Genomic DNA, 14,666 nt, shown 5'->3' on the forward strand with positions numbered 1-14,666 from the left:
GATAAGATGTTATAACACGATGTCTGTCATGTGTGTTTCACGGTGTTGTGAAATATTCCATGTGTTTTCTAGAAGATTTGATTTATTTGCCGTGCGCATCAAGTTGTGCTTCGTGTAGCTCTTGAGCGTATCTGTGGCGATTGTTTTATTGTGATCAAATCTAGTAAAAAGAGATTTGTTATTGTTTTACCTTTTGGAGAAAATATTTATGGGATAAAATCTTTGCAAAAGATTTATTTCATATTTATGTTATGGGCTCTGAGCTCATTCAAGCCCATTGAAGACAATGCATGAAGAATGACAATTTAAGGAGTTTCAACCCTAGTTGTTGAGTGTTCGTTGGGCACCAAATAATTGTGTTTTGTGAGTCCTTATTGTTTTTCTTGTACACCACTCTACTGCCGCCATTGATCATTATAAGACATAGAGTTTGTTTGTTTTAATTGAGTTGTACTCTCTTATTTTTTATATTGTTTGTATGTTCAGTGACTATGATGAGTGATTGAGAGAAAGTGAGAGAGTCTCATACTTAAGGGAATACTAAGTAGAAAGACACGAGTAATATTAGGCAGGAAGGTTTGGACACAAGGTTTGTTCATCTAAGATCGGGTGTACCAATACTATTGAGAGTGGATTTCCTTTCTCGGGTGGAAGCCCCCAGACGTAGGTGACGTGGTACCGAACTGAGTTATCAATTCTTTGTGTCCTTCTTTATTGCTTTACTGTTTTTGTGTTGCTTTTGTGATTTATCTCTTGTATGTTATACACGTTGTCTTGGACAAAGTGTTTAACATCTGTCCTACATGAACTAGAATTTTACATAGAATTAGCTCACTTCTAGGTATGATCTCACAAGACATCTCATATAGAAAATTCATATTTTGCTGCGGTAATCAACCGCATGATTCCTTCATAAAAGAGGGTTGAAGTGGTTTTAATATATATTATTTTTCACACTTTTTCGTCTGGTTATTGTTGATTGTCAACATTATTGTTAAATAATTTTATTGTATAAAAAGTAATAATTAATATATTTAATAATATAAATATTTTTTTTACATTTGGAAAAGAATATAATTATATATGTATATGAATTTAAATTTTTGTTAATATTTAACAATGATTTTCAAATTTAAAACTCTTGACTGAATCAATAGCATAATTAAAGTTTTCTTATATATATGTATATATTATTTTTTAATCATATTTATATTAATTATTAACATTATTTTAACATACTTTTCAGAGAAAATATTTTAAAATAAATTTAATATTTATCATCTTACAATTAGTATATATGTAATTATAAATATTATTAAATAAATTAAAATTATTTAACTTAAGTCAGAATTAATCTTTCATTAATGTTTCTTCAAGTTAATGTATGGTTGATTGTATGAAAATTAATTTTAATGTTTCCTTAGAGTAAATTTTACTCATATATGATTCAAAATAAATATTTTATTTCCTTTGTTTTTCTACTATTTCTTTGATTTTTTATCATTTCTTTTGTTGTTGTGTGTTGCAAGACCATATAGTTTCCACTCACCCCGTTCGGGTGGTTTTTGGTTTTATGTTTTGAAATTTTTAAAAAATAAAACTAGTTTAGAGTTTTATAAATTTTTTTTTTTTGTGGTTTTGAGTTTTAAAATACTTTGTTTTAACTTTGTAAATTCACAATAGTCACAACAATTATTAACTTTATGAATTCACGACAATGAGTGGTAGTGGTGACACGATAATAGAAGTGTTGGATAGCAGCGGTGGTAGAGTTTTGATGTTACCTAATGACAGTGACAATGGCGGTTATGGTGGTGGAGGGTGGTGGTGGCAGAAGCGACAGTGGTGGTGGAAGGTGGGGGCAGTGGCCGTGTTGGGGGTGGTGATGCCAGTGGAAGTAATAGTGCAGGTGGTGGTGCCAACGTCGAAGGTGGTGGTGGTGATTGTAGTGGCAATGAAGATGTGGTGGTGGAGGAGGTGTTACCTGGTGTTCATGATGATGATGGTGGTGGCAGCGATGTGGTGGTGGAGGTGGTGGTGGTTGTAGTGGAGTCGGCGATGGTGGTGGTGTTGGAGGTTGTGGTGGTAGTGGTGGCAACGATGAGGATGGGGGTGGTGGTGGCGCACGTGACAATGTGAAAGCCGTGGTGGCGGCAGTGGCACGGGTGGAGGACGCATGTGGAGGTGGTGGCGGTGGACGCGGCGACGGTGGCGGCGATGATGGCGACAACGATGGTGATGATCATGTTGGTGACATGGGTGGAGGATGCATGTGGTGGCGGGCACGGTGGTGGTGGTGGTGGCGACTGCGGTAGTGGTGGTGAAGGTGGTTGTGGTGGTGATGGCGGTGGGTGGTGATGGTGATTAAGTTACATGCTGTTGAAACTAAAAGCCATAATCACAAAACCATATTTTGTGGTTTTAAAAAACAGGCTAAAATGGTTTTGAAAATCAATAAAAACTCACTTCAGCTCCATTTTTGCCGAACACGTTTTGTTTTTAAAATTGCATTTGAAAACCAAAAACTGAAAACTCGCAACTACCCCGAACAGACCCTAAACTAAACTATAAATTTCATGCCCCACGTGATGAATGAATGTCACCGTTGAAGTAAATGAAAGAAGCTACATGAACCTGTATTTTGGGTTATTTACCACGTTTAGGGCTCGTTTGGTGGTTAGGATATGATATGATATGATATGATATGATATGATATGTGAACAGGATATCAACAGGTTAAGATAAGAGCAGAATACTCTTATCATATCATGTGTTTGAGGTGCATATGATAAGGATATGATATGATAAAGAAAAATGTATCAGATTTATATTTGAATAAAAAATACATTTAAAAATTGATCATTCTATTAAATTTAATTTATTTACATTTTCACGAATGAGACTATATTTTAAAATAAATAAAATTAATTTAAATTTTATTAATTAGCCTATTTTATTGTTTTGAAGATAGCATATATTGTAAATAAAATTATGCCGTTAACAAATTGGTTTTCATTTAGTCATGACACGTGATAACTAACAATAAAAGTTAACTAAATTAAGAATATTATTATTTCAAAAGTACTTTATATTTAAATTATAAATTTATAATTTAAATATGAAGTACTTTTAAAATTAAGAATAATTTATAAGTAGTTTTAAATAATAGGAGATGAAAATAAAAAATTAATCTATTACTATTAAAAAAATCAATATTTGTAATCAATGGTTTTCACTTAGTTGTGACACGTGATAAACAATAAAAATTAACCAAATTAAAAATATTATTATTTCAAAAATACTTTATATTTAAATTATTATATAAGTAGATAATTAATTTTTAAATAATAGGAGATAAAAATATTAAATTAGTCTATTATTATTATTAAATTAATATTTGTAAGTGAGTAGTATTTTACTATTTATGAATAATAATTTTATTTATTTTTTATTTTAGTTAAATTAATATTTTTATATTTTATTAATTAATATTATTATAAATTATAAATTATATAATATTAAAATAAATTAATTTGGAGTTATGATACTGAAAGAAAATATATAACGGGTATCCTATCCTGTTCTATCCTAGCTCCCCTCATGATAACTTTTACACATGATTGACAAGATAGGATATGAGACATGATAGTGTTATCCTATCATGCTGACGCAACAAACAACAGATAATAACATGATATGAATATTATCTTGTCCTATCCTATCATGTCCTGGTCACTAAACGGACCCTTAAGTTTACTGTAAATAATCAAAAGAAAAAAAAAAAAAACCAAAAATGGATTCATAGGTGGATTCCATTAATTTTATTGATCCTCCACTACCGCCCTTGTCCTATATTGACACGAGAGGAAGACCCAAAATAAAATAAAATAAAATAAAACTTCTGACAAAGAGAAAGAAAAATTAATGAATTTTTTCGATTTCCTAACATTTTTCTCTCTTCTATCCCAAATTCCAAATCTCTAGTTAGTGCAGATTTTATTCTTTCCCTTTTCTACCCCAATACCCCCCACTCAGAATTTGGCCTACTTAAGATGGCAATCTCCTTCACCACTTCACACCATTAGCCTCGCCAAATTTCTCTTTATCATCACATTATCACAAGGTATGATAATAATTCACTTCAATCCTAAAACGTTTCTCTTCCAAACTTTCCACAATGTTTCACACTTTCACTCACACACGAAACACACACTTTTATTTATGAAACGTTCTTAATTATTTAACACGCTTTTCATTTCCCTGTTCTGTTTTTCTGAAACCTGTCACCTTTTTTTTCTCTTTCCTCCCTGTGATTCATCAGCTCCATTTCCCCTTCTCTCAATCATTCCCTCTCAACTTCTCAGTGACCCTTTTGTTTTTATGAAATTTCTTGCTCTTTCAGACACCAAAGTCACAAAGTTTTTCTTCAGAATTTGCCTTTTGAATTGAAAAAGAGCTTCATTTTGGCTCTGAATTGATCTGGGTCATTTGTGGGAAATTGTGTAGCAGGTGATCTGATTCTGTAGCAAATTTTGTGGCAGTGATGGCTTCCCAGGAGAAGAAGAAGCTGCAGAAAAGCTACTTCGATGTTTTGGGTTTGTGTTGTTCTTCTGAGGTGCCGCTTATTGAGGGCATCCTGAAACCTCTGGAAGGAATCAAAGAGGTTTCTGTCATCGTACCATCACGAACCGTCATCGTTGTTCATGACGGTCTCATCATTTCTCAGCTCCAGATTGGTAAGATTCTTCTTCTTCCTCCTCCATCATCATCATGATTTTAAGTTTTAACCATCTTGTGTGTGTGTTACTCTGTTTTTTTCATCCACCAACTTTGTGTTTATCACATGGGAGGGAGAGAATCAATGCAAATTTGGTATAACAAATTTCACCACAAATTAAACTAGAGATACCACCGAATATGGTATAACAATTGTCACCATAAAACTAGCTTTTTGAGTGTCTCAAATTCTAATATACTTGTTAAGCAGGAAATTAAGTGTCATTACATAACTTCATTTTGGGAGAAACTTTAATTTTGTAGTTTATTTTTAGGTGACCCCTAATGTGGGCTACTTTTAAAGTGGTCTAATTTTAGACCACTTTTTTTAACCTACTATAACAGGTCAACACATCTTTTTTTAAAGATATTTAATATATGACAAATTTTTAATGATGTTTTTTCTTAAAAAATATAATGTGTTGACCTGCTATACCCAGTCAAAGTAGGTGGTGTAAAATTACACCACCTAAAAATGATGCATATTAGGTTCTCCCTTATTTTTATATAATTAAATGTTTTTTTTGAGAATTTTTTTACAATTAATTAGTAATTTATTCAATGTCTCTAACGGTGTCAAAAGTTAGGACAAGAAAGTATGGCTTTTGCGTCATGATCTTTTTCTTCCAAGAAATAAGATTGAGCACTACAATCATCTTTTTGCACAAAGCATGCTTTTGCTTTTAAAAATGCGCAATGGCGGTTTAGATGGGGTGGAGTGACATGGAATCCAAAAAGAAGCTGCATTTTTATAAATTCTTCTTAGAAGTGATTATGAAACTTCTAACCACATAATCAAGTAATTCATATTTAAGATACATTATAGTGAAAAAAAAAACGAAATGCCCCAATTATCTTACTTTCTCACCTGGACAGAGGAATGACGATTGAAGTAGTAAATGCATTATTAGAGTACTTGATACCAATTACATCCCCATTCTAGCATCCTGATTCCTGCATCATAAATTGACTGAACAAGAACAAATATGGTACTAATATATAAATATTTATAAGATAAGAAAGAAATACAAAATAATTGAATTTTTGTAATAAAAATATTGAATTCGGGGACCTGAAAGTTGAAACATTGTGCTCTCTTTAGCCCCTAGCTCTTATACCATAGTTATAAAAAATTAACATTTTTTTTGTTGCAATTAAATCATTTTTCCATCTTTCTATTCTGATTTCATTTCATCATCAGATACTATATAAGTTTGATAACACATTACGCTACAATATAGCTACTATATATAACTAAATCCATCGCATTCATTCATATATAGCTTGAATAAAAAGAAGTATGTTGGTGGGCCCCACTTGTGACTCTAGTGGGTCACCAAGATGGAAAAGGTCATTTTTTTGCATTTCTGCACTAATTTATGAATGAAGATAGGGAGTTCCTTTCACTCTACTAAGCCATCGATCACATTCATGAACTAAACCCAAAGCTTTTCTATGTAAAATATTTAAATGTCGTATTTAATTTGTTCCTATTAAAAAACTATAATGTTTCCTTTGGTGAATTAATTTTTTATTATTATTCATGAGCTTGTTTTCTACATATTATTTCTAGTTAGACGTTGTTTCCTCAAATAGCTAATAGGACAAAACTATTGGGGTACGTAACTCCTTTACTTATTCTCACCACCTTTTTTTCAATATTTCGAATTTATAATTGCAAAATGTATAAATTGTTTCCTGCAATCTTAAATGCAATTAATATGTAATTAATTTTTTATGTTCCGCAATCATACATGTGAAATATTGAGATTGTGATTTGTGAGAATATATGTGGGAATGATCTCTTGGTCCGTAAAATTTTCTCCTTCTTATAATTTAATCCGGTTCTGTAAAGTGAAATTAAAAGTTAAAATTATTGTTGTTGTGGTGACAGTTAAGGCTCTGAATCAAGCAAGGCTAGAAGCGAATGCTAGAGTGTATGGGAATGAAAAGCACCAAAAGAGATGGCCAAGTCCATATTCAATTGCTTCTGGGTTGCTACTTTTGCTTTCGTTTCTCAAGTATGTTTATTCTCCACTGAAATTTCTGGCACTTGGAGCAGTTGCTGCGGGCATATTCCCAATTATCTTAAAATCTTTTGCTTCACTTCGGAACGCAAGACTTGACATCAACATTCTCATGATTATAGCAGGTAACTAACCAATTGCACTTTCTAATGCTTATTTCTTAGTGCTTATATTATAGAAGTATACATGCAATATGATAGTTCTAGTGAGTCTTTTAATTTGAGCAATTATAAAAAAGGTCGTGTCCCATTTTAAGTGCATTAATAGAATTTAAGACAAGTGGTTAAGAAATTTAATATTTTTTATAAATGATTTTATTGATCTACTAAGAAGAGATTAAATTAAATTACTTTTATAGGTAATTTAGACAATCTCATTACAAAATTAATGTTCATAACAATATGCATGATTTTCTATGACTTTAACAAGGGAACAAAGGGCTTTTTTTCTTCTTTGACTTTTTTTCTTTCTTTTATGCCTCCCCCTTTAGAATTTAAATTGAGAAAATTTAATAAATAATGTGAAAGGGTAGAATATGCCTGCTGGTCAATCATATTTTTAAAATGTATCACATCAACTAATTAAATTAATTTTTTTAGCCCATCTTTAAAATTTAATTGGTTAGTAGGGTAAATAAGAAAATACTAGAAAAAGTAAAATTTAATTACACTAGCAACTATGTATTTTTCCCTATCATAAAATAAATAAGAAAGTACTAGAAAAAATATGACACGATATAATTGGATATGGTGTAAAATAATTAACTGTAAACTCAATATATAAAAATTAAATCCATTTTAATTTAGAAGTCTTTTTTACTCAAAAGAAAGATATATATAGCTTTTTTATGTTTTGTCCGCAATCTTATCCTTTGATAAGAGATAAAAACTAAAAAAATGAAACTCTCTATATGTAAAACACTAAAACTCCACAGAATTTGAATTTTGCAAAAAATGTGTCAAAATTGACTTGTGAAGAAGAAAATCCATCTATACTCATACTTATCCGTGCCTGCCTTTTCCCAGAAGGAAATTAATAACTTTGCCGTTTGCTCATAAAACTGACATGCTATCCAAAATTCATTTTTTAAGAAACAAAAGTGTTAAATGAAACGGTCCTTCGCAGTAGTTCTTCTGTCTTGTTGCCTATTCTGGCTCTCTCCTTGTATTATAATTCATGTGAAAGCGTCAAGCTTGACCTCTAGAATGTCTTAGCTACTTAGTAGTAATCTATTAAACATGTGAAGACACAGGTACCAAAGATGTTTTTAACTTCTTTTTGTGATGCCAGGATGGAATCAAATTGGATGAGAAATTCTTAAGTAGTGTACATACTCAAATATTAAGTAGAGAAATTAACAGTGCATATGAGTTGATGCAATTTTTTTGAAAGTTCAAGGATATATTAAAATTAAAAAATTTACATTAAAAGTTGTGTTAAAGTTATTTTAATATTTTTTTGGGGCCAAGTTATTTTAATATTAAGTTAAAACTTTTGCTTGATTGTGATTTGTGACTGTAGAGTATAGACACTGCATGCTCATATAAAAATAATTCTTTCAAGATGTTTTCTTTAATATAATTAAGACCTTATTTTTCAAAAACATTAACATATACAGTGAAGTCAAGTCTTCAATTTATTTGTTAAGCATGTAATATATTTGTTACATATTTAACCTGCTTCAGATTATTCATCCACAACAGGCTATGTACACCTCTAAAAATCTAAAATGAGAAAATTATGTTTAACTAGAGCATAGTTAACTTTATGTATTAATCATTAAAGATATCATTAAAACATCCACGCATTTTTAATTTGCAGTTCCACTGAATGTGTTTTAATTTGACAGTGATTGGCACAATTGCTATGAATGATTATTTGGAAGCCGCCACCATTGTTTTCCTATTCTCAATTGCAGAATGGCTAGAAACAAGGGCAAGCTACAAGGTATTTTTGTTATTTCATTTTTCAAGCTTAACAGTTAACACTAGTTCTAGTATTGTTCTTTAATTTATCAAGAGACTAGTGGATCCAGATTATACAGTGAAGCCTTAATCAAATGAGTGGTGATGCTTCTTATTGTATAACTTAAATGACATTATTTCAAAATCATACCATTTTTTTTACCATTAGAATCATGTATAATGTTTGTCACAACTGTGAACAATTCTGAGCTGTCAAAATCATAGTCTTGTTTCCTTATTGCTCACACAAAATTATGAAAAAAGTGGGATTTACTGATTTTACATTCTCAATGAATTGGTCCATTTTGGTATTGTGTTTGCATGTGATTTTCTCCTCTAGCTGTAGAATACAAAAGCAGGGTCCTCTGCTTCAATTCTGACATTCAGCATTGGAAACCTTCTTAAATTTGCAATTTTTGTGAATTCAGGCAAATGCAGTAATGTCATCACTGATGAACATAACTCCTCAAAAAGCAGTCATAGCTGAAACAGGAGAAGTTGTGGATGCCGATGAAGTGAAAGTTAACACCATCATTGCAGTTAAAGCAGGGGAGGTGATACCCATTGATGGGGTTGTTTCAGATGGAAACTGTGAAGTTGATGAAAAACATTTGACTGGGGAATCATTCCCAGTAGCCAAGCAAAGGGATTCTACTGTCTGGGCTGGCACCATCAATTTAAATGGTAAACTTTTCATCTCCAATATATGTATCATTGGTAAAAGAGAAAATATGTATCATTGGTGAAACTAATGTTTCTTTTTATTGGTTAAAAGGCTATATTAGTGTGAAAACCACTGCATTGGCTGAAGATTGTGTGGTTGCTAAAATGGCAAAGCTTGTGGAAGATGCTCAGAACAGTAAAACCAGCACTCAGAGATTGATTGACAAGTTTGCCAAGTTTTATACCCCAGGTTAGTTAAATTCAAGACTATTTGCTTTAATCACTCTTGAGCCTGAAAAGTTTAATCTACAATCACAGTCTTCACCCATGAAGAGTGACGGTGTTGACACCACCACCGACACGACACTTGTTAGACCAAAATAGTGTATTTTTTTCTGTAGCTGGTTGTCATAGAGCTTAGAAAATTGTTTTTATGTTTTCGTTGTGAAGAGATGAACATGTCTTGACTTTGAATAAGTGGTGTTCTACTTTTTGGAGGTTAGCCATATGTCGTGGTGTTAGTGTCGTGTCAGAGTCGATGCTATATAGGTCTTTAATATATTTTTCTTTTCCTTTTTTATTCCTTTCTTGCCTTTATTCAGTTTCACTGTCCTAATTTCTTTCTGGTAATATTTTCAGCTGTGGTAGTCATATCAGCTCTTGTAGCTGTAATTCCATTAGTGTTTAAAGTGCATAATGAGAAGCACTGGCTTCATTTTGCACTAGTGATCTTAGTGAGTGCATGCCCATGTGCAGTTGTACTTTCAACACCAGTTGCAACTTTTTGTGCCTACACTAAAGCAGCTACATCGGGTCTTCTCATCAAAGGGGGTGAAAATCTTGAGACACTTGCCAAAATTAAGACCATGGCTTTTGACAAAACTGGCACTATAACAAAGGGTGAATTTGTGGTGACAAGTTTTCAATCCCTTTCAGATGACATTGATTTGAGCACATTGCTTTACTGGTAAGGATTGTTTCTTCATCCTTTGTATTTGTCAATCTTTACTTGAAATGCATATTCAATTTAGTGAATTATGGTGATAGATCTTGTTAGGAATTTTTTTAAGCTTATTTTGAATATGGATCAAATAGATGGTTGGATAATAAGTTCAACAAATTCAACTTTTCAGGGTGTCAAGCATTGAGAGCAAGTCAAGTCATCCATTGGCGGAAGCAATGGTTGATTATGGAAGGTCTCTCTCTATTGAACTAAAGCCAGAAAAGGTGACTGAATTTGAAAATTTTCCTGGAGAAGGAATCAGAGGGAAAATTGATGAGAGAGTTCTTTTCATTGGTAACAAAAAAATTGCCACAAGAGCAGGGTCTGAATCAGGTGAACACCATTCCCCTATTTATGTTTATGGTGACATTACTCTTTAAGGTCAATTAAAAGTAGAAGTGTAAACCTGGTCATGATACTATACTGCTATTGAGAGAGATTCATTACACTAAAATTATAACTCATTTCAATATCCCTTCTAGCTAACAATTACCATGGAGCCTTATTAATTTTTCTGTTTACTGGAACTGGATGAAGTTTTCATTGTAATGATTTTTGTTTTGTAGTTCCGACCTTACAAGGTGAAGATCAAAGAGGAAAGACCACTGGGTACATATACTCTGAAGGGAGCCCAGTTGGATTTTTTTCTCTATCCGATGCTTGCCGATCAGGGGTTCAGGAAGCAATAGCGCAGCTTAAGTCATTGGGAATCAAAACCGCTATGCTCACCGGGGATTGTCAATCAGCCGCAATGCAAGCACAGGAGCAGGTATGTGATTTTACATGGTTAAACCCCTATGCATATATTATGGCTATGTTCTAAAATTTGGCTATATCATAGTATGAGTATCAAATTCTATATTTTCAAACACAGTGAACTTATATGCTGTGACTGATGAATTGAACTTACTTTTAATGTTTTAAGATGTCACAAGACCATTCATTTTTTTATGTGTAAATATCTGAATATGCTCTAGTGTTACATTTACTTTCCATGTATGATGTATCAGTTGGAGTCATATAACCTGAAATAAATACTAATGGGAACATTGATTTCATTTACAGCTTGGAAATGCTCTGGATTTAGTCCATGCAGAACTTTTGCCAGAGGACAAGGTGAAAATCATCTCAGAGTTAAAAACTGAAGGCCCAACAGCCATGATTGGAGATGGTGTTAATGACGCGCCTGCATTGGCTACAGCTGATATAGGAATCTCAATGGGAATTTCAGGTTCTGCACTGGCAAGTGAGACAGGCAACATAATTCTCATGTCAAATGACATTAGGAAGGTACCAGAAGCCATTAAGCTTGCAAAAAAAGCTCGGAGGAAAGTGATCGAAAATATTATCTTGTCGGTCATTACTAAGGCTGCGATTGTTGGTTTGGCCATTGGTGGTCATCCAATTGTTTGGGCAGCAGTTCTTGCTGATGTTGGAACATGTCTCTTGGTCATCTTAAACAGCATGTTAATTCTGAAGAGAGGACATAAGCATGGAGGAAAATGTTGTAAAACTTCAACTCAGAAACATGTCCACAAAAATGGATGTGGTGGTGGCAATTCCCCTCATCATCACCATCATCACGGGCATAAGAACCATGATCACCAGCATAAACACCAACATCAGCATCAACATGAAAGCCATGATCATTGTTGCTCAGACAATGCAAAAAAGATATCTCAGCCTCAGAAGTGTGCCTCCAAGACATGCTCCCCTAAGAGTCCACCCTGCCCTTCAAATTCAAGTTTATGTGGAAGTGTTAAGCATCTTAATACCACGGAGGGTCATGATCAATGTAAGGGAAATGATGAATTCCAGGAATCAGATCACTGCCATCATGGAAGATGTGACAAGAGTCAAGATGGAGTCCATAAGCATGATACCGAAAGCAAGGCTTGTTTGGAGTCACACAATTTGATCCTAAATGCAGAAAGTTATGGTGCAGTTACAACAAACAAGCATAGTAGTTGTTCAGGACACAAGTCCCATGGGGAAAAACACTGCCACACCCAAAATGTTGACATGGTTACTCATGATAGTGCTTCAATTTGTTCTCTTAGCCATTTCAATGTCTCTTGTAAAAAAGAAAGCCAACAGTCTGCTCAACATTGTCACGTGAACCATCATTGTGAAAATCTGAAAGACCATGGCATTCAGCATAAAAAATCAGGTTGTGATTCTGATTCTGAGAAGCATGGGACTGGTGAAATATCCATTGACATCGCTGATGAGCCTGTTGCCTCCAAGCATGGTTGTTTAAGTTTGAAAGAGGAAATAAAAGCTTCTTCTTGTTGTGAAGACCGCTCGGCTACATGTCACAAATTGCTTGCTGAATTTGGCTGTGAGGGTTTAAGTGAGAGAGAAGTCAGTGCTTGTTGCAGAAATGAAGGCACTTCGAAAGAGTCCCCGGAATCCTCTATTGTGCAGCATGCTTGTATTAGTTTGGACAAGAGAGAAGTTGGTGGATGTTGCAAGAGCTACATGAAAGAATGCTGTGCCAAACATGGACATGGACACTCAGGGGCTGGTTTTGTAGGAGGCTTATCAGAAATTATTACAGAATAGGTGTAGCTGACTCCACAATAAGCAAAAGATTTGAACAAGTTTGTATTTAGCAGATTTTCATGGTGTGGAATGACAAGAAAGGAACCCTTTAAATTAATAACTGTAAGTGCTTATACAGGCAACATACTGTTAATAGTCTTGTATATTGTTTGAACAGGTAGTTGGATGTAATACAACATGTCTGTGACCTCCATTTAATAAGGTGGATAAACAGCCCTGTGGTATGAGTTGAAGGTTTTGCAGGGCAAACAAACATTGCTCTGGTAGGGCACCTTGGCTTTTCATTTTCAAGTTTTTTGTTAAGGGAATTGGGCTTGTAAGGAGAAGGGAAACCACTCCTTTTAGCACTTGTTTGGGTAGATGTTAAGGGCTTCTGGCTCTTTCATGTATGTTGCCTAATATACTGGTAGATGTTAACATCAAAGCTATAACTTCTGTTACGTTTTGTTGCATGTGGTGACACACTCTGATTAGGTGATTCCTACCTTTGACACATTTTGTTTACACTATAATTTCCAGAATTAGCTTTTGTTTTTATTTATCTAAAATTCAAATCTTAGAGTTGTATTTGTTTTCTTGGACAAAACAAGATTTCAGAAGCGGTTCACCAGACGTTTCCTTTAAAAATATTATTTTCAATTTTAATACACTTTTTCTGATGTATCGAAAAAAAGAATAAAGAGTTTAATTTTGATGCACCGACGGTGTAAAGTTTTTTTACACCGTCAACCAATCAGATTTCAAGGATGTGTCATGTCAATTAATGAAAGGTGCCTGCTGTGGTGCCTCCTCCCAGATGCAGGTATGGTGCCTCCCCCTAGTTGGACCAATAGAAAAGTCCCATATATTATATCATTTATATGAGTCAGCAAGTATATTTTATTTTTATAATGTATTTTTTATAATTTTATTTCTGAAAATATAGTTATTATTATTTGCTAATAGATCCCTTCACCTAAATGTAAGAGTGAGTTTACCCTGGTAACTTTTAAAGTCAGTGACCATCGATCTTCTCTCTCAATTGGAAATTGGAATTGTTCTTCTTCTTCTCCTTCTTCTCTTCTGGGATTCATCTGTCAACCATGGTTTTTTTTCGCACAACCGTTGTTCGCCTCCACCAAGAAACCTTTTCTGAACGCAGTGGCCTGGAGCACCTTCGGTGGCCTTGATGCAGCTCATCCTCCGACGCAAACCCTAAGAAGCTCCAGCACGTCGTTCACCTTCGTTAATACCATTCACTTCCTCCTCTGCAAGCCGTGAAGTAGTTTCTCTGCTGAAACTCTCTGTCGTCGCCGCCGCCGCTTAACACCGTCGTCGTCTTCTACTGGTGAAGGGTTCATCATCAAAGTTCCCAAACCTAGATTGGTGAGCATCCTCTTTATTGCACTTTCTTTTAAAAATTTCGGTGTTTGGTTTGAACTCTGTTTAGGAATTTTATTATGCTCTTTTGATGAACCATTTGGTTTATGTTGAAGCCCCTATGCTTCTATTATTGACTCACTCTTTCTTCTTCTCCGATTTGATTAAAGAAGCCCCTGTTGAACTATGTAAATGTAGGGTTTTTTTTTGTGTGTGTGTGAGAGAGGAAGGGCATTGTAATACAACTTTTTTTCTTCTTGATGTTGAGGTTTATGTTCATCATTTGTTCTAAATTGGGAGAGCATGTGC

General features: G+C 33.8%; 1 protein-coding gene across 4 annotated transcripts; it reads left to right on the forward strand.

The window, feature by feature from the left end:
- Nucleotides 1–3,920: 3,920 nt before the first annotated feature.
- LOC130710140 (putative inactive cadmium/zinc-transporting ATPase HMA3) lies at nt 3,921–13,438 on the forward strand. Of its 4 annotated transcripts, none has more exons than XM_057559294.1 (10): nt 3,921–4,123; nt 4,510–4,736; nt 6,671–6,928; nt 8,653–8,750; nt 9,196–9,451; nt 9,543–9,680; nt 10,070–10,397; nt 10,564–10,766; nt 11,000–11,202; nt 11,499–13,438. In XM_057559294.1, the coding sequence occupies exons 2-10, from the start codon at nt 4,544–4,546 to the stop codon at nt 12,996–12,998; spliced, it is 3,177 nt and encodes a 1,058-aa protein (XP_057415277.1). In that variant the 5' UTR covers nt 3,921–4,123; nt 4,510–4,543; the 3' UTR covers nt 12,999–13,438. The 4 variants fall into 4 exon arrangements, with proteins under 4 accessions (XP_057415277.1, XP_057415281.1, XP_057415278.1 ...); XM_057559298.1 differs by having other exon boundaries at nt 10,187–10,397; XM_057559295.1 differs by having other exon boundaries at nt 3,970–4,123; nt 4,507–4,736.
- Nucleotides 13,439–14,666: the final 1,228 nt, after the last annotated feature.

Source organism: Lotus japonicus, chromosome 4 (assembly GCF_012489685.1).
Source record: "Lotus japonicus ecotype B-129 chromosome 4, LjGifu_v1.2".
Taxonomy (NCBI): domain Eukaryota; kingdom Viridiplantae; phylum Streptophyta; class Magnoliopsida; order Fabales; family Fabaceae; genus Lotus; species Lotus japonicus.